This window comes from Coregonus clupeaformis, chromosome 10, assembly GCF_020615455.1.
Source record: "Coregonus clupeaformis isolate EN_2021a chromosome 10, ASM2061545v1, whole genome shotgun sequence".
NCBI lineage: Eukaryota > Metazoa > Chordata > Actinopteri > Salmoniformes > Salmonidae > Coregonus > Coregonus clupeaformis.
The window spans coordinates 51,819,317-51,845,133 of NC_059201.1; the positions used below are offsets into that span (position 1 = coordinate 51,819,317).

Here is a 25,817-nt window from a genome sequence, read left to right on the forward strand (position 1 = left end):
CAATGTAAGAATCATGGCTGATGTATGGACAGTTTAACTGGCTATCGTGCCTTAAACCTGGGATTGAGGGAACATACCCTTCTACATAGAAACGTTTGAATAGTCTGTGCAATATATGCCTTAAACTTTGTGTGTTTTGTACAAGCATTTCAGAGAATAAAACAATTTTCCATAAGCTGATCCATGCACTGTTTTTTTTATCGAACTTGACCATGTGTAGAATTAACCATGTCCTTATGTTTTATTTTTGTCTCAACACAAAGATAACTTTCTTGGAACTAATTACATGGGCAAGATATTGTACCTTGGATTTCCACCCCGGTTTTATCACAATTATTGTCTTCTAAGGCAAGTCCAGAGGTGTACATAACCTTTGGATAGTTACCTTCTTGGATGGAATTACACTACTAGATGGTGTGGTCTGGAGTACTCCAGATAACTTTTTTGGTCTATTCATAGGGGTATCCCTGATGTACTTTTTTGGACAACCTGTAGGGTTCAAGGACAATTCCACCACTTCAACTTCATTATCTCCAGCACAAAGTATTCACACCCCTTGATTTTTTTCCAGCATTTTGTTACAGCCTGAATTTAAAATGGATTAAATTGAGATTTTGTGTCACTGATCTACACACACTGTAATTGTTTCTCAATTTTTACAAATTCATTACAAATGAGAAGCTGAAATGTCTTGAGTCAAGGATTCAACCCCTTTGCTATAGCAAGCCTAAATACGTTCAGGAGTAGAAATGTGCTTAAGTCACATGTTGCATGGACTCTCTGCAATAATCGTGTTTAACATGATTTTTAAATGACTACATCGTTGTACCCCACACATACAAATATTTGTAAGTCCCTCTGTTGAGCAGTGAATTTCAAGCACAGATTCAACCACAAAGACCAGGGAGGTTTTCCCATGCCTCGCAAAGAAGGGCAACTATTGGTAGATTGGTGAACGAAAAACATTGATAATCTCTTTGAGAATGGTGCAGTTATTAATTACACTTTGGATGGTGGCACCAATACACCACAGGAGGCTGCTGATGGCAGGACAGCTCATAATAATGGCCTGAACGGATCAAATGGAATGGCATGGAAACCATGTATTTGATACCTTTCCGCTCTAGCCAATACCGCTAGCCCGTCCTCCCCAATTAAGGTGTCACCAACCTCCTGTGCAATACACCAAGTCAGTACAAAGATACAGGCGCCCGTTCAAGCTCCATTGCCGGAGAGGAATGAAACTGCTGAGGGAGTTCTCCATGAGGCCATTGCTGATTTTAAAACAGTTGCAGAGTTTAACGGCTGTGATAGGAGATAACTGGGGATGGAGTGAAAAGAAGGAAGTCTGTACAGAATAAAAATATTCCAAACCATGCATCCTGATTGCAATAAGGCACTAAAGTAATGCTGCAAAAAATGTGGCATATCAATTAACTTTTTGTCCGGAATACAGTGTTATGTTTGGGGCAAAAACAATGCATATTTTCAAGCATGGTGGTGGTTACATCATGTTATGGGTATGCTTGTTATTGGCAAGGACTAGGGAGATTTTTTTTAGGATAAAAAGAAACGGAATAGAGCTAAACAGGCAAAATCCTAGAAAAACTTGGTTCAGTCTGCTTTCCAACAGACACTGGGAGACAAATTCACCTTTCAGCAGAAAAATGACCTAAAACACAAAGCAAGATATACATTGGAGTTGGTTACCAAGATGTTACAGTTGTGACTTAAATTCGCTTGAAAATCTATGGCAAGACTTGAAAATGGCTGTCTAGCAAATTATCTTCAACCAACTTGACAGAGCTTGAAGAATTTTTTAAAGAATAATGGGCAAATATTGTACAATCCAGGTGTGCAAAGCTTTTAGAGACTTACCCAGAAAGACTCACAGCTGTAATTGTTGCCAAAGGTGATTCTAACCTGTATTGACTCAGAGGGTTGAATACTTATCTAATCAAGATTTAAAGAAATATATTTGTCATAAGTGTAAAAGAAAGTTAGAATATTTCTTCCACTGACAGAGTATTTTGTGTAGAATGTTAACAAAAATGTACGAATTAAATCCACTTTTATCCCACTTTGTAACACAACTGGCTTACCTGGTTAAATAAAGGTTAAATAAAAAATTAATAAAAAAGTCCAGGATTGTGTATGTGAAAATGGTGCATTTGTAGAAAAAAATGTAAAGTAAAAAAGTTCTACCCGATGACATCATAAAATTTTAAACAGTGATTTTCAAACACAGATTTGTGGTGATGTGGCGAGCAAGAAAATACCCTCTGGCTAGAAACTTGTTGCAGGTTTAGAAAACTACTGTTTTTCTTAATTTTAATCCTACCCTGTGATGTCTTTGAGAAGCAGTTTTTTATACTAACCAAAAATATAAACGTGACATGTAAAGTGTTGGTCCCATGTTTCATGAGCAGAAATAAAAGATCCCAGAAATGTTCCATACACACAAAAAGCTTATTTCTCTAAAATGTTGTGCACAAATTTCTTTACATCCCTCTTAGTGAGCATTTCTCCTTTGACAAGATAATCCATCCACCTGAAAGGTGTGGCATATCAAGAAACTGATTTGACAGCATGATCATTACACAGGTGCACCTTGTGCTGGAGACAATAAAAGGCCACTTTAAAATGTGCAGTTTTGTCACACAACACAATGCCACAGTTCTTCCATGACCTGCATACTCACCAGACATGTCACCCATTGAGCATGTTTGGGATGCTCTGGATCGACGTGTACGACAGCGTGTTCCAGTTCCCGCCAATATCCAGCAACTTCACACAGCCATTGAAGAGGAGTGGGACAACATTCCACAGGCCACAATCAAGAGCCTTATCAACTCTATGCGACGGAGATGTGTCGCGCTGTATGAGGAAAATGGTGGTAACACCAGATACTGAATGGTTTTCTAATCCACACCCCTACTTTTTTTTTTAAGGTACAGTATCTCTGACCAACAGATGCATATCTGGATTCATGTCCTGAGTGGCTCAGTTGGTAGAGCATGGCGCTTACAATAACAGGGTTGTGGGTTTAATTCCCACTGGGGACCAGTATGAAAATGTATGCACTCACTACTTACTGGAAGTTGCTCTGGATAAGGGTGTCTGCAAATTATTATTTTTTAAATGTGAAATCCATAGATTAGGGCCTAATGAATTTATTTCAATTGATTGATTTCCTTATATGAACTGTAAATTGTTGCATGTTGCGTTTATGTTTTTGTTCAGTGTAGGACCTTATCTTTTTAACCACAGATCATAGAAACGCGCCATTTTCACATACATGCTGCTGGATATAATGAATATGAGTTTGAAAAGTGGCAGAATTGCCATTCAAGGTTGGCACCCTTTTTGTTTGATGAAACATTTGTGTAAAATTGAACACCCATTCATATCAAATCAAATGTTATTTGTCACATGCTTCGTAAACAACAGGTTTAGACTAACAGTGAAATGCTTATTTCCCAACAATGCAGAGAGAAAAATAGAAAAATAATAACATGAGGAATAAATACATTTTACATTTTAGCAGACGCTCTTATCCAGAGCTACTTACAGTTAGTGAGTGCATACATTTTTCATACTGGCCCCCTGTGGGAATCGAACCCACAACCCTGGCGTTGCAAGCACCTTGCTCTACCAACTGAGCTACAGAAGGCCCTACACAATGAATAACAATAACTTAGCTATATACACGCGGTACCAGAACTGAGTCAATGTGCAGGTAATTGAGGTAGATATGAACATATAAGTAGGGGTAAAGTTACTAGGCAACAGGATAGATAAACAGTAGCAGCAGCGCATGTAATGAGTCAAAAGAGTTGGTGCAAAAAGGGTCAACGCAGATAGCCCGGGTAGCTATTTGGTTAACTATTTAGCAGTCTTATGGCTTGGGGGTAGAAGCTGTTCAGGGTCCTTTTGTTTCCAGACTTTGTGCATCGGTACCACTTGCCGTGCGGTAGCAGAGAGAACAGTCCACGACTTAGGTGGATGGAGTCTTTGACAATTTTTAGGGCCTTCCTCTGACATCGCCTGGGTGGAAGGGAGCTCGGCCCCTGTGTACTGGGCCGTACGTACTATACCCTCTGTAGCGCCTCGCGGTTGGATGCCAAGCAGTTGCCATACCAAGCGGTGATGCAGTCAGTCAAGATGCTCTCAATGGTGCAGCTGTATAACTTTGAGGATCTGAGGGCCCATACCAAATCTTTTCAGCCTCCTGAGAGGGAAGAGCCGTTGTCGTGCCTTCTTCACGACTGTGTTAGTGTGTATGGACCATGTTAATTCCTTCGTGATGTGGACACCGAGGAACTTGAAGCTCTCATATTGAATTGTGTTCAGATTTGAAAAGGTAGACAGACCTACAGGTGCTCATTGAGGCCTTCCTTCAAGTTATTTGGTTACCACTTCTCTACTAGTGTGGAGCTGTATATTTTAAAAAGTGAATAAATAACAAATACATGTGAAACTCATAATTGGATTTAGGCCTAAGCTTCAAGGGGAATATTTGTAGATAATTATGGTAGTAGGACGAGTGTCACGCCTACTTCCACTCTGGCGCTCGACGTCGCTGGTCTACTAACCACCAGTCCTGGCAATCATCATTAAGCACACCTGGAGCTCATCATCACCTTGATTACTCTCCCTTTATTTAGCCCTCAGTAGCATCAGTCAGTATTGGTTTTGTTCACGTTCTGTACGCTTCTCCTGTTTTGTTTAGCGTCATGATTCTTATTAAACTCACCTTCTGCACCTGCTTCCTGACTCCCAGCATATACGTTACAACGAGAGTATTTGACAGCCCTTTTAGCTCTAGAGACGTTATTGACCTTAAAGGCTCAATGGCTCTTGAAACACTATCTAGCATCTACCCCCTACTCTATCTGGTGCTGAGTGCTTTTTACTAAAACCTTTCACAAGTGGGATCCTGTGTTTCATTAAAGTGGACTACTTAATTTTATCACTTGTCAAAATGGTGTTACAACTGCAATGTGAGGAAATCCACCTGTACTCTAGTATGGGAACATCTTTCCTTTTCTCCAATACAGAATATAAAAGGAATGCAGCATGACATTGAAACAACTCTTCATCTTGGAATAAAGGACACGTTAAACAACTTTTTTGAAACAAGGGTCCTTCGTTGGTTCTATACAGGCATGCTACATTTCCACAACAATTCAACCCAAACATGATTATACCCAGACAACCCAGCCCAGCCGTTTCCTTCTGCTCTTTATACTCCTCCTTGGAAGGGCAACGCATAAGACCTTGCTCGGCAAAACACAATTTCAAGGCTGACTTCCTCCATAACATTGCCCCTCACTTTTTTAACAAGTCCGATCCTTTAGCAACATTCATGTTGAATGTTCCAGCTTTAATGAGTTTGTGATGCATCGATGCAGGCAGAGTTAGAATTGACCTGACCAGCTGAAAAGGGGATACGACTAGCAACATGTGGAATAATAAGCATTCAAGCAATGAGGGTAAAATACAACCTGTTTTGATTGTCAAAAACCTTACATGAATAGAACAAAATAGAGTCCTTTAAAATGTGGTTTTCCAACACAGCTCCTGGATAGAAGGTGCAGTTTCTTACAGAGGCAGTGCTGGTGCTGATGTGAGAGGCAAGGACAGGTAAACCTGGCCAGTATGTAGTGCTGGTTTTCTGAGGCACACACACACACACACACACACAAAGGTATTCAGTGCATCTCATCAGTCTAACATGGCTTCCTATCACTTTGTCACCATTCGTTCATCTGCACTGATTTATAAAAGACTACAAATTACAGAAAGGACACATGGAGACGAAGCCACTATAGACTTGTCAATATGCATTTAGCTGTGATACACTCCTCTTCAATGAATAATCACCATTGACGATAAAACTCACAAAAGAGGAGCCCATTCCAGCTAAAAAGCACTGTGTGTGTGTGTGGGCCGCGAAGCAGTCGCCTGTCTCTACATGTCATCCTTGTCCTTGGCGCCGTGTTTGAGGATGCGAGTGAACTCGGCGTAGTTGAAGTTGCCCTTCTTGTCGATGGGCGCCTCGCGAAATAGCTCGTCAACCTCCTCGTCGGTGAAGCGGTCACCCATGGTGGTCAGCAGCTCCCGCAGGTGGTCCTCGTGGATCACTCCTGCAAACAGGGGAGAGTTAGTGGGCCTGTGTCACTCTATGCTTAGTGGACTCCTAGTGTTGTCGTTGTCATGCCAACCATGGAATAAGACAGCACAAACAGATCTGGGACTCAGCCTAGTGGATAATGGGTTGTAGCCTGTATATCTCTGGTCCTGTAGTCTGTATGTGCTCAGATGGGTTGATCAGCTCTAGCTACAGATCTAGACCAGGCTACAGGCTATGACTTTGCACAACCTACATCAAGCTAATTTTTGACGGATGTGCATCTCTCCTTTCATGAACGATTCGATACATGGGCTCCGATACGATTCACTTTGCATGAACACAATTTTCCATTTTCGATTAATATCGCTTAGTGGCCCTCAGCTTAAGAAGTGTGTGTGTGTGTTGATGTCAATGGTGTGTGTAGGCACCTGAGCTGAGCCATAGGGCAGACTGTGCATTACCACCCCACTATCAGATTAGTGGTGGGCACAATTTATGCTTTTTGTCCCCCCACTTTTCTATCTGAAATCACTATCACACACTGATTCACTTGTCTTTTTTTTTTTTTAGCTAGTACTATGTTAATATTTATCTTTAGAAATTCACATGGCATTTAGCCAATTCATATAATGAGTTTGGGATTTTTACCCCGTCTCAAAAGCGAATGGTAGACCTTTTGGAATTTTACTTCGAGCTTCTCCTGCTCAGACCAGTGAATGTATGGAAGGCCATTCCTGACACCATTTTGTTTTGTGTATTTTTACTATCTACACATTTCAAGATGCTACAAAAAAATAAAAAAAATAAAACAACATGCAACAATTTCAAAGATTTTACTGAGTTACAGTTCATATAAGGAAATCAGTCAATTGAAATAAATTCATTAGGCCCTAATCCAGTGTTTCCCAAACTTGGTCCTGGGGCCCCCAAGGGGTGCACGTTTTGCTTTTTTGACCTAGCACTACACAGCTGATTCAAATAATCAAAGCTTAATGATGAGCCCAAAATGGTTCTACCTGGAACCAAATGGGGTTCTTCAATGGGTTCTCCTACAGCGACAGCCGAATAACCATTTTAGGTTCTAGATAGCAGCTTTTTTCTAAGAGTGTAGGGCAAAAAACTAAACATGCACCCCTTGGGGTCCCTAGGACCGAGTTTGGGAAACACTGCCCTAATCTATGGATTTCACATGACTGGGAATACAGATATGCATCTGTTGGTCACATATACCTTATAAAAAGAGGGCCGTGGATCAGAAAAACACTCAGTGCCTCATGCAGCGCAACATCTTATTCGCATGGAGTTGATCAGGCTGTTGATTGTGGCCTGTGGAATGTTGTCCCACTCCTCTTCTGTGCGAAGTTCCTGGATATTGGCGGGGAACTGGAAAACGCTGTCGTACATGTTGATCCAGAGCATCCCAAACATGCTCAATGGGTGACATGTCTGGTGAGTATGCAGGCCATGGAAGAACTGGGACATTTTTGTGTGCAGATCCTTGCGACATGGGGGGATGGCGGCGGATGGATGGCACAACAATTGGCCTCAGGATCTCGTCACGGTAACTCTGTGCATTGAAATTGCCATCGATAAAATGCAATTGTGTTCGTTGTCCGTAGCTTATGCCTGCCCATACCATAACCTCAACGCCACCATGGGCACTCTTTTCAAAATGTTGAAATCAGCAAACAGCTCGCCATCTGCCTGGTACATTTGAAACCGGGATTCATCCATGAAGAGCACACTTCTCCAGCGTGCCAGTGGCCAGCAAAGGTGAGCATTTGCACACTGTGGCGGCAGGTAGCTTAGTGGTTAAGAGCGGTGTGCCAGTAACCGAAAGGTCGCTGGTTCTAATCCCCGAGCCGACTAGGTGAAAAATCTGTCGATGTGCCCTTGAGCAAGGCACTTAACCCTAATTGCTCCTGTAAGTCGCTCTGGATAAGAGCGTCTGTTAAATGACTAAAATGTAAATGTAATGAAGTCGGTTATGATGCTGAACTGCAGTCAGGTCAAGACCCTGGTAAGGACGCAGATGAGCTTCCCGGAGACAGTTTCTGACAGTTTGTGCAGAAATTATTCTGTTGTGCAAACCCACAGTTTCTTCAGCTGTCCGGGTGGCTGGTCTCAGACGATCCAGCAGGTGGAGATCCTGGGCTGGCGTGGTTACACGTGGTCTGTGGTTGTGAGGCCAGTTGGACATACTGCCAAATTCTCTAAAACAACGTTGGAGGCAGCTTATGGTAGAGAAATGAACATTCAATTATCTGGCAACAGCTCTGGTGGACATTCCTGCAGTCAGCATGCCAATTGCACGCTCCCTCAAAAGTTGAGACGTATGTGGCACATTTTAGAGTGGCGTTTTATTGACCACAGCAGGTGCACCTGCGTAATGATCATGCTGTTTAATCAGCTTCTTGATATGCCACACCTATCAGGTGGATGGTTTATCTTGGCAAAGGAGAAATGCTACCTAACAGGGATGTAAACAAAATTTGAAAGAAATGCGTATGCTTTTTGTGCGTGTGGAACATTTCTGGGATCTTTTATTTCAGCTCATGAAACATCAGACCAACACGAAATAAGTCGAGATTTCAAGATACGTAAGTAAACATTTCAAGATTTGTTTTCCTGGGGCCCAGAGATTTCCTGATCTGGTAGGCTAACCCTGTGGTTCTCAAACCTCTCCTCGGGGACCCTCAGCCAGTTCATGTATTTGATCTATTCCAGAACTAGCACACCTGGTTCAACTTGTCAACTAACCCTTGATTAGGTGAATCAGATGAACTATTTCAGGGCTAAAACAAAATTGTGAAATGTCTGGGAGTCCCCGAGGAGAGGTTTGAGAACCACTGGGCTAACCTAACCAGCTAAAACTCTGCACCCTAGTTGGATGGTATGACATAGTAATACATCTGCTATGATGGGACGAGATTATTTCTAATCAGGTCATATGGTTTAAAAAAATTTGGACAATAGAACTAACAGGGCTGAGTTTGCTTTAGGCAGGGTTGCATCATGTAGGCCTTTGCATCTGTAATGAAAAAGTTACTCACACAGTATGTCATTACTATTGTCTAGGTAGCCTAGCCACCCGAAGTTTGAATATAAACCAAATTTGATCACATTCACATTTTCTCTTAACATATATAAATAGTCCTATTTTAGGCTATAAATACATAGCTTAGGCTATAAATACATGACGTTACCACTCGTGTCCCCTGGCCAGAGGGGATCAGAGCGCATAGGCTTCTCTAGGCTACCTGCAGCTGTAATCAGTAGGTGTAGTGGAATTTCTAATCAATAATGAGGAGAGACAAGGTCAATCACCAATCAGCCGTTGGGCTGAGAGCCCCGAAACAAAGAATACAAATATATTTTATAGCAAAGATACACCCTCTTAGTCTACATGACAAATAACAGATGTATGGATTTGGTCACAAGGTGAGACTTGATATATGAGAAAGGAGTATCCCCCAGCCAAATAGCATTTGCCGTGAAGACCGTTCTTATTGTACAGAAACCAGAGTTTGGCCCCTAAGACAAGCTTCCTCTCATCATTATCTATACTCGAGCCATCTCTCCCTGGTACCTCATTATACACAAACACCAATTCAGTCTAAAAACTGCAGGCTCAGTCAGACCGGAGCCATCTTCCTCACATGAATGGAATGTGGCTTGTTAGGTTTATCACCTAAGGCATCGTACATCTACTGTCAGTGTTAACACAGACACATGAGAGTTCTAAGAACCCTATTATATTGCAGAAAACAACCATTTGATGCAATAGCAGTATTATAACATAATCTAGTCATTTTTGCTCTCACATAGGCTACAGTTGATCAGACAGAAAGCACAGATTAATTGTACACGAGTTGCTAAATCATGAGGCAAATCAGTCTAAAGAACAGTATTTTGTCCCTATTTTCAAAACTTTGATGTCAATATTTTTAAATCAAACTGAATCAAAAGTGTTGGGGAATATGCCAGCTCGCCACACGTTTGCTGATCTCTGCAACATGGATAGATGAAAATCGCCACATAATGCTACAAATAAAGAAACATATCCTACCGATATGTATGTTCTACTATCTAGACATTTTTAGATACTAATGTTGACTTGCGTATCTCCACATTTTGAGATAGTATCAACAGTAAAATAATAATAATCATAATAGGGTGGCAGGAATAGGCTTCCATATGAATGTGACCATGCACAACTCCCAAGAATTACTCTGTTCATGTAAAAATGACCAAATACCCTGACTGTTTAAAGCAAAACTACCAAAACTATTTCTTATTGTCAATCTGAACAATCTAAATAAAATCGGAATTATTGAAAACCCCTATCAACTGTTGGGTCCACCCTCCCCCCTAACACTACACAGCTGATTCAAATAACCAACTCATCATCAAGCTTTGATTATTTGAATCAGCTGTGTAGTGCTAGGGCAAAACCCAAAACGTACACCAAGGGGGGGGCCCAGGACCGACTTTGGGAAACCCTGGGCTACTGAAATGATGGAGAGGAAGCTATTTTAGGAATAAAACAATATTAGTAAAAAACATAAGTAAACCAATCGGTTTGGGCTTCGCAACCTAACGAGTGTGCTCGCATAATCCCTTAAAAGACCTTCGCTTGAAAAACGACAAATAAGTGGCAATAGTACTGTTTGCCCATCTTGAGACGCTGTAGCCAGTAATTCATCTAACAATATTTAAGAAATCTGTCATTAATTTTGACATTTTTGTTGAGGAGATCTTAGTTGTGCAATTTTACATCTAAGTAAGATGTTTGGTGCAGTATTTTTCAAGTGAAAGAATTTGCAGGAAAACGTTTAGTCTCTCGTTGAATAACAACAAACACTTAATTGAAGAATCCCTACTGTTGACGAAGGGGCGCAGACTTCGGAAACGTCTTGTGTCATCTGCATGAACAGAGGAAAAAACCCTTGCCGAACTGTTTTGGATGGGAAGCATGCGGACGCCTTTAGGCTATTTGTCTTTTCCTATAAGAGAACGTGCAAGTTCTTTTCAACCTACATTTCGTTTCAGGGCAGGGTTTTATTTTAAATGTTACTACCCCGCAGCATGGCAATGTTTATTGATCAGAAACACCTGCTGCAAAGTTCTTCCTATTCACGAGTCGTCTGAGAGCCAAACAGCTTTTCTCTGTAGCCTACACTTGGGTTTCCACTAGATAAAAACAGCCGCAAAGTCAAAATTGGCTATATCGTACGAAATCATGAAAACAAAAATGAGTTTTTTGGTATTCATTTAAGGTTAGGCTAAATTTAGCAGTATGGTTAGGGTTAAGGTAAAATCCAATTTTAATAAGAAAACAAAAATGAGTTTTTTGGTATTCATTTAAGGTTAGGCTAAATTTAGCAGTATGGTCAAGGTTAGGGTTAAGGTAAAATCCAATTTTAATAAGAGAACATTTAGAAATAGACAGGGTTTATGACTTTGTGGCTGTGCTAACTAGTGACGACCTTACACTTGGCCGCCTTACCATGAAGAAAATTAAAATAGGGGGTGCACCCCCCGTTTTTTACCAGCAGATTATCATAACCCATTGAATAATTTGTCAAATTTCACTCATTTTTTACCAAGTTTGCATAAAAAAAATGATCATTCGCCCCAAGATGAATAGTTTTGGCCACTACAGTTTAAGGCAAACTCACCCATTGCTTCAATACACGCTCCAAACCGTTCAATAGGGGACGTTAGAGGAAAATTGCAGAAGCGGATGTTCTGTTTGAATCGGATGACGTGGAGATGAGTGAGAATAATTGGATTACAGTGGCGAACACAAAAGGAAATAAGAGAAGTAAAGTGGTCCTCTGTAGCTCAGCTGGTAGAGCACGGCGCTTATAACGCCATGGTAGTGGGTTCGATCCCCGGGACCACCCATACACAAAAAAAATTCTGCACGCATGACTGTAAGACGCTTTGGATAAAAGCGTCTGCTAAATGGCATATTATTATTATTATTGGAGACTAGTAAATCCATTCATTTTTGGGGGGTTGGAATAAGGGTTTTGGATCGATGTTGTTACCTGGGAGATCCGTTTGAAGTCTATTAAAATTGTGGATGCATTGGAGTCGATGAGAATAATGAGAAGTGGGCTTGTTTTATTTTGTTGTTTCTATGGAAACAGAAGGAGCGTGCTTTGCGCCTCATTTGGCAAGATGGCGCCGACAGACATGGCAGCTCTGCTTCTAGCTTCTAAGCAACTTTGCAGTATTTTGTTTTTTTGTGCGTTATTTCTTACATTATTAGCCCAGAACGTTTTTTGTGTTACTACATACAGCCGGAAATAACTTTTGGATATCAGAGCGGTGGTAACTCACCAGCATTACGACCTGGAATACGACTTTCTCGAATTGGATCCTTTGTGCGTACCCCCCAGAGAAGAGGTATTCGGAGTGGACTTCTAGTCAGACTCAGGAGGCGTGCACATTATCCACCGCTTCCGAGTATATTACTCGCTGATGTTCAGTCTCTGGACAATAAAGTAGATGAGCTCAGGGCGAGGATCTCCTTCCAGAGAGACATCAGGGACTGTAACATACTCTGTTTCACGGAATCATGGCTCTCTCTGGATATACTGTCCCCGTCCATACAGCCAGCTGGGTCCTCAGTATATCGCGCAGACAGGAATAAAGAACTCTTCGGGAAGAAGAAAGGCGGTGGTGTATGTTTCATGATTAACTACTCATGGTGTGATTGTTATAACGTACAGAAACTCAAGTCCTTTCTTTCACCCGACCTAGAATACCTCAATCAAATGCCGACAGTATTACCTCCCAAGAGAATTCTCTTCGGTTATAGTCACAGCCGTGTATATTCCCACTCAAGCCGATACCACGACGGCCCTCAAGGAACTACACTGGACTTTGTGCAAACTGAAAACCACATATCCTGAGGCCGCATTTATTGTAGCTGGAGATTTTAACAAAGCAAATTTGAGGAAAAGGCTACCGAAGTTCTATCAACACATTGACTGTAGTACTCGCGTTGCTAAAATGCTGACCACTGTTACTCCCCCTTCCGGGATGCCTACACGGCCCTCCCCCAACCTCCCTTCGGCAAATCAGATCACGACTCCATTTTGCTCCTCCCTTACTATAGGCAGAAACTCAAACAGGAAGTACCCATGCTAAGGTCTATTCAACGCTGGTCTGAACAATCGGAATCCATGTTTCGGGTAGCCTCTGAGAATAACATTGACATATACACGGACACGGTGACTGAGTTAATCAGGAAGTGTATAGGGGATGTTGTTCCCACTGTGACTGTTAAAACCTACCCAAACCGTGGATAGATGGCAGCATTCGCGCAAAACTGAAAGCGCGAACCACCGCATTTAACCATGGCAAGGTGACTGGGAATATGGTTGAATACAAACAGTGTAGTTATTCCCTCTGTAAGGCAATCAAACAGGCAAAACGTCAGTACAGAGACAAAGTGGAGTCGCAATTCAATGGCTCAGACACGAGACGTATGTGGCAGGGTCTACAGACAATCACGCATTACAAAGGGGAAAACTAGCCACGTCTCGGACACCGACGTCTTGCTCCCGGACAAGCTAAACACCTTCTTCGCCCGCTTTGTGGATAACACAGTGCCACCGACGCGGCCCGCTCCCAAGGACTGTGGGCTCTTGTTCTCTGTGGCCAACGTGAGTAAAACATTTAAGCGTGTTAACCCTCGCAAGGCTGCCGGCCCAGATGGAATCCCTAGCTGCGTCCTCAGAGCATGTGCAGACCAGCTGGCTGGAGTGTTTACGGACATATTCAATCTCTCCCTATCCCAGTCTGCTGTCCCCACTTGCTTCAAGATGTCCACCATTGTTCCTGTACCCAAGAAAGCAAAGGTAACTGAACTAAATGACTATCGCCCCGTAGCATTCACTTCTGTCATCGTGAAGTGCTTTGAGAGGCTAGTTAAAGACCATATCACCTCTACCTTACTTGACACCCTAGACCCACTTCAATTTGCATACCGCCCCAATAGATCCACAGACGATGCGACCCCCATCGCACTGCACACTGCCCTATCCCATCTGGACAAGAGGAACACCTATGTAAGAATGCTGTTCATTGACGATAGCTCAGCGCCATAGTACCCTCCAAGCTCATCATTAAGCTCGGGGACCTGGGTCTGAACCCCGCCCTGTGCAACTGGGTCCTGAACTTCCTGACGCCCCCCAGGTGGTGAATGTAGGAAACAACACCTCCACTTTGCTGATCCTCAACACAGGGGCCCCACAAGGGTGCATGCTCAGCCCCCTCCTGTACTCCCTGTTCACCCATGACTGCGTGGCCACGCACGCCTCCAACTCAATCATCAAGTTTGCAGACGACACAACAGCAGTAGGCCTGATTACCAACAATGACGAGACAGCCTACAGGGAGGAGGTGAGGGCCCTGGCGGAGTGGTGCCAGGAGCTGATCGTGGACTTCAGGAAACAGCAGAGGGAGCATGCCCCTATCCACATCAATGGGACCGCAGTGGATAAGTTGAAAAGCTTCAAGTTCCTCGGCGTACACATCACTGACAATCTGAAATGGTCCACCCACACAGACAGTGTGGTAAAGAAGGCGCAACAGCATCTCTTCAACCTCAGGAGGCTGAAGAAATTTGGCTTGGCCACTAAGACCCTCACAAACCTTTACTGATGCACAATTGAGAGCATCCTGTCGGGCTGTATCACTGCCTGGTACGGCAACTGCACCGCCCGCAACCGCAGGGCTCTCCAGAGGGTGGTGCGTCTGCCCAACGCATCACCAGGGGCACACTGCCTACCCTCCAGGACACCTACAGCACCCGATGTCACAGGAAGGCCAAAAAGATCATCAAGGGCATCAACCACCCGAGCCAAGGCCTGTTCAAGGTCAGTACAGGTGCATCAAAGCTGGGACTGAGAGACTGAAAAACAGCTTCTACCTCAAGGCCAACAGACTGTTAAATAGTCATCACTAGCCGGCTACATTTTACATTTTAGTCATTTAGCAGACTCTCTTATCCAGAGCGACTTACAGTTAGTGAATGCATACATTTCTCATACTGGCCCTCCGTGGGAAACAAACCCACAACCCTGGCATTGCAAGCGCCATGCTCTACCAACTGAGCTACAGGACAGCCTGCTACCACCCGGTTACTCAACCCTGCACCTTGGAGGCTGCTGCCCTATATACATAGACATGGAATCACTCATCACTTTAATAATGGAACACTATTCACTTTAATAATGTTTACATACTGCTTTACTCATTTCATATGTATATACTGTATTCTATTCTACTGTATTTTAGTCAATGCCACTCCATTGCTCGTCCTAATATTTATATATTTCTTAATTCCATTCTTTTACTTTTAGATTTGTGTGTGTATTGTTGTGAATTGTTAAGATACTACTGCACTTTAGGAGCTAGGAACACAAGTATTTCGATACACCCGCAATAACATATAAAAAAAATAAAAAATATAAAAAAACATCTGCTAAATATGTGTATGTGACCAATAAAATTTGATTTGATTTGAAGAAGATGTCGGATTAGAATGTGTTGTGCGTGGATCTTCGAAGCAGGGCGCCTATCAATGTTGTTATCGCTGGGGTGGCGCTAGACTTAAATGCAAAGGATATACGTGAAGAATTGGATCAAGTGCACAACGACTGACCTGCATGGCAGATGGAAGCCCACTCCATCCATTCTATTGTTTTTTTATGAAGAGTCTCTCCCTACTCACGTGTATTTGGGTTATATGAGATTTCCTGTGAGAGACATCGTGCCCAAACCCATGCAGTGTGATGAATGTAAATTGTGTCCTGTTAGGGTGAAGGAGACGGAGGTGGCAAGAATAAGGGCTGTCCAGAATGTCTCCTATCCAGAGACATTGAGAAGAGTGGAAGAAAGGAGTGAAGTGGAATAAATAATGGTAGTAGGAGTAGAGACACAGGATGTTTCTTGTCAACAGAGGGATCCTGACATGTTGAATGTTAAGAAGGTGGACTTTGTAGCGTTTATTACTTTGGTTTTCAACTGCACAGCGCAAACGGAGAGGATATTGAAGAAAATAGGCATCATTGACAGTGTGGCTGAGCGTTTTTTGGGGACTCAGGAACTTTTCTGCAGAGGCATTACAAGGAATCCTGTCGATGAATGCTCTTTCCTCACAGGCACCTGAGCCTGTGTAGGGATGTGATTTGAATGTGACTGAAGGAGTGGGATGGTTGTTCTCACAAATGTTTGTATTTTGTATTATCCTCAGCCCCCTCCTTCCCACAATGAAATATATTATTTTTGTTTTGTTTCAATACCCCGTACAGTAGGTGGCGGCAATACACCAATAGGTATAGTCTGCCATAACACTTTAAAGAATAACCTTTCAATAGTTACGCCATCCATATTACCGGCAATTTTCTTTCTATTTCTATGGCGGATTCACGGCCGCAATTTAGATAATGCGGTGATACATACAGTGAAGGAAAAAAGTATTTGATCCCCTGCTGATTTTGTACTATGCCCACTGACAAAGACATGATCACTATAATTTTAATGGTAGGTTTATTTAATAACAACAACAAAATCCAGAAAAACGCATGTCAAAAATGTTATAAATTGATTTGCATTTTAATGAGGGAAATAAGTATTTGACCCCTCTGCAAAACATGACTTAGTACTTGGTGGCAAATCCCTTGTTGGCAATCACAGAGGTCAGACGTTTCTTGTAGTTGGCCACCAGGTTTGCACACATCTCAGGAGGGATTTTGTTCCACTCCTCTTTGCAGATCTTCTCCAAGTCATTAAGGTTTCGAGGCTGACGTTTGGCAACTCGAACCTTCAGCTCCCTCCACAGATTTTCTATGGGATTAAGGTCTGGAGACTGGCTAGGCCACTCCAGGACCTTAATGTGCTTCTTCTTGAGCCACTCCTTTGTTGACTTGGCCGTGTGTTTTGGGTCATTGTCATGCTGGAATACCCATCCACGACCCATTTTCAATGCCCTGGCTGAGGGAAGGAGGTTCTCACCCAAGATTTGACGGTACATCGTCCCTTTGATGCGGTGAAGTTGTCCTGTCCCCTTAGCAGAAAAACACCCCCAAAGCAGGTGGGCCTTTAAATTAGCAATATGTAACTTTTTGGGCGGCCCGACCAAATTCACATAGAAATGTGAGTTATGGATCTGTCATCCTTCTTGAAAGCAAGTCTAAGAAGCAGTAGATCTGTTCTATGTGCCCTATTTTTATGCTTCCGGTTCTTAAGTTTTGTTTTTGCTTCTTTTACTTTCAGTTTTGTACACCAGCTTCAAACAGCTGAAACAACAATATTTTTGGTTATGGAAAATATATTTCACAGCGGTTTAGATGGAACAATGATTCTCTACACTAGACTAGCTTATTTTGTTACATAAACTGAAATTAGAGTTTTAGCAACCAGGAAAAGGTGGAGCATTTTTTGCATAGTTCAACTTTAAACATATGAACTGGGGACTGATGCATATCTGTGAATCATTACATTCCTATAATTTTCCCATTCTATCTGTTTTTCCTTTTGTGTTTGATGTTGTTGTTATGGTGGAGAGTGGAGGGTGGAGGTTGACATTGAAGAGTGTTTGTGTGTGTGCTTGCGTGTGTGTTTGTGTGTGTGTGTGTGTGTGCTTGCGTGTGTGTTTGTGTGTGTGCTTGCGTGTGTGTGTCTCACCAGAGCCCTCCTCGTCGAAGCAGGCGAAGGCATTGCGGATGACGTCCTCGGGGTCGGTGCCGTTGAGGCGCTCTCCGAACATGGTGAGGAACATGGTGAAGTTGATGGGCCCCGGCGCCTCGGCCATCATCCCCTCCAGGTACTCATCCGACGGGTTCTTACCTGGGGACCACAACAAAACACACACACCATGGTCAACGTTGAAGAGATTCTCCTGTATTTTTGTATACTTTTTAGCCAGTAGTTCTGAAAGTAGCCTCACTAGCCAAAAGTGGTCCCCGAAAATTGCACATTATTTCACACTGTGCACCACGTCATTGCTCTCTCTCTCACTGTGGGTGCATGATGTGCCTCTTGCTAGCTGTCAGTCATATGGCGAGGGGCTGAAGCTCATTGGTTGAACTCAAATTTCTAGGGGGCTGGCCTACTTGGGGGAAAATATAGGGAAAATGGCGCAGCACAGCATCCAGAAAAACTGTTGCTTTCAAACTAGGGATTTTGTGGCTAATTGAGGTAAGACAGTAATTCTACTCATAGGATATGCATGTATGAACTACAAATTGACACATCCAGCCCAAAGCGGGAGGTTTAAAAAATACTTAGTAGTCGCCAAGGTTCCGGAGCATGTCGTTAAGTGGTCAAATCTGAATTTTGTTCAACAGTAGCCATTGATTAACTAGGTCAGGCTTTGGTTTGATTTGGTAGATTATGGTTAAATGTTATTATTGATCTGTCTGCTTATTGTTATATCTCTATTTTACAGTATACTAGTATTTAGCTGGGAAATGCATTTCTGTTGCAATACAGATTCAATGAAACGCATGTTCTATGACAGTGGAATTTCTTTGAATTGCACTCAAACTCTACATTCTACATTCTTTGGGGTGTGGCCAATTCAATTAGATTTTCAACTCATGAGTTGAATGTTTAGGTCTTGTATATAGAATATAGTCAACCCTCTAACAACAGTTTCCTATTGGTTCCCATTTGGCCCCTGGCCCATGTCTTACCCAGTGAGGCCAGCATATCGTGCAGATCCTCCTTGTCGATGAAGCCGTCTCGGTTCTGGTCGATCATGTTGAAGGCCTCCTTGAACTCCTGGATCTGAGACTGGTCGAACATGGCGAACACGTTGGACGTGGCCCTCTGGGGGCGCTTCTTGGTGGTCTTCCCCTTTGCGCGTTTGCTCGACATGGTGGCGGTTGGATGGGCCTAAGGGTTGCAGAATAGGACATGGATAGTTAAAGTCAGATGAAAGATCGAGACTTGCATATTGTCGAATGGGAATGTCCCAAAAAATACTTTGAGAAAAATGCTCTTTGTTAAAGCTTGGCACTCAACAAGAGTATATCAAGTGAAAAGGTAGACAGTGACGCTTTACATGACTAAATCAGTCAGTTTCATTACGATATGCATTTTAAATTGCAGAGTTACAGTGGCGGTCGGTGCCGTTTAACATGATGAGGACGATTATTTTTTAATGAGCATGGCCTTATTTCTATTACAGCATATTGGATCACTGTCATTCATATTCCATTCACCCAGCTCAATGTAACATGAATAGGTTTAGGCTACTTACTACATGATACTCGAATTTCCCCTATACCCATCATGAGGTTGCTACAACCTAGCCTATGAATGAAGGTTTACAACGTAGGTGCACAGGTCGAGAGAAATTTGAGTAATCAAGGTGACAAACTTTGACACATTCAATACCGCTTTGCACAATCTTGCCTGCATCTAGCTGATCTAGGGTGTAATCATTAGTCCAACAGTTGCAAACAAGAGTTTCTATTGGACAAATTCAGGCATGTTTATTTCCGTTTTGTTCAGTTTGCTTCCGTTTAAGAAACGTTTTTTTTCAACAGAATCGATGGAATGAATACATCCCTGATCACACGCAAACACAGTTCACTTTCATAGCAGCCAGATCGTTGTATAATTCCTTCTCGCATCTACGCGCTCTCCTCCTCACCTTTTCCCTTCGCTTGTGGACTTCAGTGCACAACACATCAGCTGTCTGTGACCAGGTGAAAAAACCTTTCCAAGCCAAACCTTCATATCATAACCGCTAACCGCTACAAACAGCCAACATCATTGTCACCATATTAGCCAACGTCAAGTCAACAACATAGCTACTAGAACTAACGCATTAGTAAACCCACTACAATCATAGAGTACAGTGTACAGTTAGAATGCACTTTAGCAGTTACACCAGCGGGCCCCGATGGCAATAAATTAATAAAACCAAAAGCTTACCATGATTCGGAAGAGTGTTGGATAGCCATAGCCAGCTAGGTAACATAGTATCCCTCACTGTTTGAGCCGGGTGTTTGAGTAGGCTAAACTAGCTAGCTAGCTGCATTTGCTAGCTAAGTAAGTGAAAGTGAGAAATTAAGCTCTCGCTCTCTCGCGCTTCTCCTTCATTTTTGAAGAAATGTATTTGTTCAAAACTATTCAACTATTGTCTTTCTTTCTCTTTGAGTCAACTACTCACCACATTTTATGCACTGCAGTGCTAGCTAGCTGTAGCTTATGCTTTCAGTACTGGTCCTTTGATTGGGTGGACTCATATCAGTTCATGCTGCAAGAGCTCTGATAGGTTGAAGGATGTCCTCCGGAAGTTGTCATAGTTACTGTGTAAGTCTATGGAAGGGAGTGAGAACCACGAGCCTCCTAGGTTTTGCATTGAAATCAATGTACCCAGAGAAGGACGGAAACTAGCTGTCCTCCGGCTATACCATGGTGCTACCATACAGAGTGCTGTTGAGGCTACTGTAAATTAAAATACATTGCAAAACAGTGTGTTTTAATCAATTGTTTGGTGACGTGAATATTTAGTATAGTTTTATCTAAAAATGATCACTTGTTTTATGTTTCACTATTTTAATTTTTATGAAATTCACTGAGGATGCTCCTCCCCTTCCTCCTCTGAGGAGCCTCCACTGATTAGTTAAAATGTTACATCAGTTGTATAGGTAAGGCTAGGGATTTAATTGGTTATTACTCATTCTCAGTTATTCCATTTTCAGTCTCTCTGCATTTGTGAGAAAGATGATGCCATCAACCTCCAAATTACACACTCTCTCTCTCTATGCACTGAAGACACAGGTGGTGCTACTGCTAAAGTGTCACCTGCAGTGAAAAGTGTGAAGACGACAAAAGATGGCCACCTGGTTTCCTTGAGAACGGGCCAAACTTAGACCTGTCACTCACACGCGGGCTCAGTGTGCATCATTGAGGAAGTGTGTACAGGAGGTGATAGTGCTGCTGGGCGGTGGCACATCAGAATACTGACTGTGAGAGAGCTAATACCATGCAGGAAGGAACAGGTAATTAGAGAAATATGTTGGATTTGAGTCAGTGACTGATGGAGTATCTTTTGTTTCTTTCTCTCTACTGGTATTTAGTACAGGAGATATACAGTGCATTCGGAAAATATTCAGACCCCTTCCCTTTTTCCACATTTTGTTACGTTACAGCCTTATTCTAAAATTGATTAAATAAAAAAATGTCCTCAATCTACACACAATACCCCATAATGACGAAGCGAAAACAGGTTTTTAGAAATTGTAGCAAATTTATAAAAAATAAATAAAAATACCTTATTTACATAAGTATTCAGACCCTTTGCTATGAGACTCGAAATTGAACTCAGGTGCATCCTGTTTCCATTGATCATCCCTGAGACGTTTCTACAACTTGATTGGAGTCCACCTGTGGTAAATTCAATTGATTGGACATGATTTGGAAAGGCACACACCTGTCTATACTGTTTTTGCACAGTTGACCGTGCAAAAACCAAGCCATGTGGTCGAAGGAATTGTCCGTAGAGCTCCAAGACAGGATTGTATCGAGGCACAGATCTGGGGAAGGGTACTGAAAATGTTCTGCAGCATTGAAGGTCCACAGTGGCCTCCATCATTCTTAAATGGAAAAAGTTTGGAACCACCAAGACTCTTCCTAGAGCTGGCCACCCGGCCAAACTGAGCAATCGGGGGAGAAGGGCCTTGGTCAGGGAGGTGACCAAGAACCCATTGGTCACTGACAGAGCTCCAGAGTTCCTATGTGGAGATGGTAGAACCTTCCAGAAGGACAACCATCTCTGCAGCACTCCACGAATCAGGCCTTTATGGTAGAGCAAGTAGACGGAAACCACTCCTCAGTAAAAGGCACATAACAGCCCTCTTGCATTTTGCCAAAAGGTACCTAAAGGACTCTCAGACCATGAGAAACAAGATTCTCTGGTCTGATGAAACCAAGATTGAACTCTCTGGAGGAAACTTGGCACCATCCTTACGGTGAAGCATAGTGGTGGCAGCATCATGCTGTGGGGATGTTTTTCAACGGCAGGGACTGGGAGACTAGTCAGGATTGAGGGAAAGATGAATGGAGCAAAGTACAAAGATCCTTGCTGAAAACCTGCTCCAGAGCACTCAGGAACTCAGACTGGGGCGAAGGTTCACCTTCCAACAGGACAACGATCCTAAGAACACAACCAAGACAACGCAGGAGTGGCTTCGGGACAAGACTCTGAATGTCCTTGACTGGCCCAGCCAGAGCCTGGTCGAACATCTCTGGATAGACCTGAAAATAGATGTGCAGCAACCTCCCCATCCAACCTGACAGAGCTTGAGAGGATATGCAGAGAAGAATGGGGAAAAACTCCCCAAATACAGGTGTGCCAAGCTTGTAGCGTCATACTCAAGACGACTCAAGGCTGTAATTGCTGCCAAAGGTGCTTCAACAAAGTACTGAGTAAAGGGTTTGAATACTTCTGTAAATGTTATATTTTTTACTTTTGTAATATTAATTTTTGGCAAAATATTCTATAAACCTGTTTTTGGTTTGTCATTATGGGGTATTGTGTGTAGATTGAGGGAAAAAAACAATTGAATCTATTTTACAATAAGGCTGTAACGTAACAAAGTGGAAAAAGTCAAGGGGTCTGAATACTTTCTGAATGCACTGTAAATACTGTCATTTAGCAAGCCTTATTTGAGAATACATTGGAACAACGTGTGTGCGTGTGATAGCGGGTTGTAGAAAGTTAGAACACTAAATAATTGTGTTCAGGCAAAAAAATGGGAGAAACTAAAATGAGCGTTCTTATCGTGCAAATTCAGATAGTATAAACAAAAATCTACCGTTTCATCCCTACTGGTTGTTAACACTGTTACTTGTAACTAGAGGCTTCTGCAGAAACCAGTCATGTAATGTATCTACCAGTCCACCTTCATATGTTGCAGGGAACTCAGCTCTGGACAAAGACTTGATGAGGTTGTTAACACTGGACAACTGGAACATATGAAGCTGGACAGGTACTAATATTGCATTACTTGTTTCTACAGAACCCTCTAGTTACAAGTAACTGTTTCCAGTTCATAAACCACCAGTGGTTGGAATATTTATCCAAAGTTTGTTTCAGAGGCAGTTCTCAGAGTTCCAAGGAAGGCTATGTTAGCTAAGCCTTGTCGTTTGCCTATCTTCACTGTCCTTTATTGCTCTCTCTCTCTCCCCCTCCTCTCTGTCTCTCTCCGGTACAAAGGGCCAGTCATTTTCCTAATTGGATCAACCTGCAGACAGTGCTCTCAATTTGACTTTGTAATATGTAACCACACTTCAACCTAGTCCCGATCTCCAATGGAAAGCATCCTTACTGTTATCAGCTACCCTACTGTATATGACCCAGTAAAAGTAAACAGGCCTGTGTGTAAAACCTGCACCTAATGCCCTTACTAACAAAGATGACAATCACACAGCATTGCACTTCAAGCAGTTGCTTGTTCCTTTCAATTGCGTTTGTTTACTTTACTCTATTTCAGTCTCTCCGCTTGCTATCTGAGTTAAGAGATCTGAGGGAGTTTTTCACTGGCTAACAGTTTGCTTATTCTCCCTGTTGCTACGTGACATAGTTATTGAGGAAGCCCAAAACAAAACATTGTCCAGCTCCTTTTCAGAGGATGAAGGAATTTGAAGATTAGGATTTTGGCCCAGTGGGCAAATGTTTCTTCTCAGAAGTTATCACAGTCCTTCTCTTTTCGAGAGCTTTATAACACACCACTATGACAACGAGGCTGTTCAAAAATGAGATTGTTAGAAGTTACTTTTTCAGGGTTGAGTTAACTGACTTCCTGTAAACATTCATAGTTGGAATTTTGGAATGTTCCCATTATCTTTCACATTCTTGTGTGACTCCAGAGGGTGAGGGACAACTAGATCCCTGTCTCCTTTTAGTGAAGGCTAGCACAACCGTTCAATCGGATCAATTAGTCTAAACCCCCTCATCTCATTCCAACAAACTAAATCCCTTTAGTCTGAAGCCACCTTGCCAACCTGTGTTTGCCAACCTGTGTGTGTAACATTCAAGTGGATTTCTAAGCCCGAATGACCTCACTGCTTCTGAAACCTATTGAATTCCTCCGCATTCTCAACTGGCTGACTCACCGATGAGGTCTTGAAAACATTTCAAGATCCATTCAATCATTGGTTTGTGTGTTGTGCTATTCTCTGTTTATTAGTGTACCTCATCCTTTCCCACTCACTCACTCCCTGTTAGTCACCAGACAGTCAATCACTCAGTCTTGACCTGACCACTGGGGGAGTTTCAAAACACAACAGTCCAACAAACCTAACCAACCTCTCGTTGTCTAAAAACAGCTAAACATGACAGGCTTTTGATTAGAAGTGAGACTCTAGAGTTTAGAGAGCTCGATATGAGTTTGTGGGTCACAGAGTGGTGAAATTCCACTGTCTAATCTGTGATGATGATGGGTGTAAATTAGTAAAGCCTTCATTCCACAACACAGTTGTGGGGACTACAGAGCACCACCGTGATGAGACGCTACTCCAGATGACCCTAGACCTGTGACCGGTCACTTTTGGCATGCAAGGAGAACTCAGAAACCCTATCCCGCCCCCACCTTTAACCCAGCTCTTACCATTGTTGACAGTTTCCCATACAACTCTGACTAATGCGTTAAAGTGCCACAAATCTAATCCCAACATAAACTCCCTCTAAGCTAAACAACATTAAATCTGAAGGCAAAATGGAAGAGAAAAATCATCTTACCTTGGCTTCAGGTGAATATTAGTTGTTTCTGGAGTCCTCTAAGCCCTTTGTCTGGGTCTCACTGCTTAGTTGGAAGGGAAGCAGGGAGCTCCACTGAAAAGTTTGTTTAAAGCATCAGTCTTCTAACCGGCCCCTCCCACTCCTCCCCTGGCCAATCGCCTGTCCCGGCTGTCTCAAACAGAGCCGGCCCAGCTCAGGCATTTACCCATACAAGGGAAAAGAATGTGCAGGCCTGCAGCTCCCCACTGCCATTGCAGAGTAGGTGATGTTTGGGAATGGGGCCAAAATGACAGGAACTCTGATAAGGCTGCCTTATTTAGCGAAAAAAAATAAAGGGCCAGCGTGCAGAGGAGTTGTCTGTGGTTTCTGGTTTTGCATCTGGGAGGGATGGAGGGGATGGAAGAGAAGATAGGGGCCGGTTCTCTGGTGTTCTGAAGCAGAGCTCCTAGTTGTTTTTCAAGCTGCCTGGGGGACTCCTTAAAAAGGCAGTTTGCATGGCCAAGCTACTGTCTGGATCTCTAGGGAACACATTTTGTCATGCCAGTAGCATCAGTTTTTTTCTTCTCTGCCATATTAAGAAAATTGTTGTGCTGTTCCAATAAAATGTCCCTTTTAAATTCTCGTGTTACTGTTGTTGCAAATACCTACCAAGAAACAAAGTATCTGGTCACATTTGAGTTGCACAGATGTAGTCACATGTACTTTTTGGTGTTATTATCCAAATGTATCCATTGATGTATATACCTTATCTGTGGTTACAATGTACAGCCAAGTCAATTGTTTATTTTACCTTTTTTAACAGGGAGTCACCATTGAGACCAGCATATACTCAAATGTCAAAATACAATATAATACAAATATACAAAATTACAAACACACTCAAGAAACACAATGACATTC

The 25,817-nt window shown here is 42.5% G+C and overlaps 1 protein-coding gene across 1 annotated transcript; it reads right to left on the bottom strand.

The window, feature by feature from the left end:
* Nucleotides 1-4,940: 4,940 nt before the first annotated feature.
* Nucleotides 4,941-25,024, bottom strand: LOC121575529 (myosin regulatory light polypeptide 9-like). The gene is made up of 4 exons (XM_041888690.2): nucleotides 24,918-25,024; nucleotides 18,856-19,057; nucleotides 17,846-18,007; nucleotides 4,941-6,149 (listed from the first exon to the last, which is right to left on the bottom strand). Exons 2-4 carry the CDS (start codon nucleotides 19,037-19,039, stop codon nucleotides 5,974-5,976), a joined length of 522 nt encoding a protein of 173 aa, XP_041744624.1. The 5' UTR covers nucleotides 19,040-19,057; nucleotides 24,918-25,024; the 3' UTR covers nucleotides 4,941-5,973.
* Between the last annotated feature and the right edge of the window lie 793 nt (nucleotides 25,025-25,817).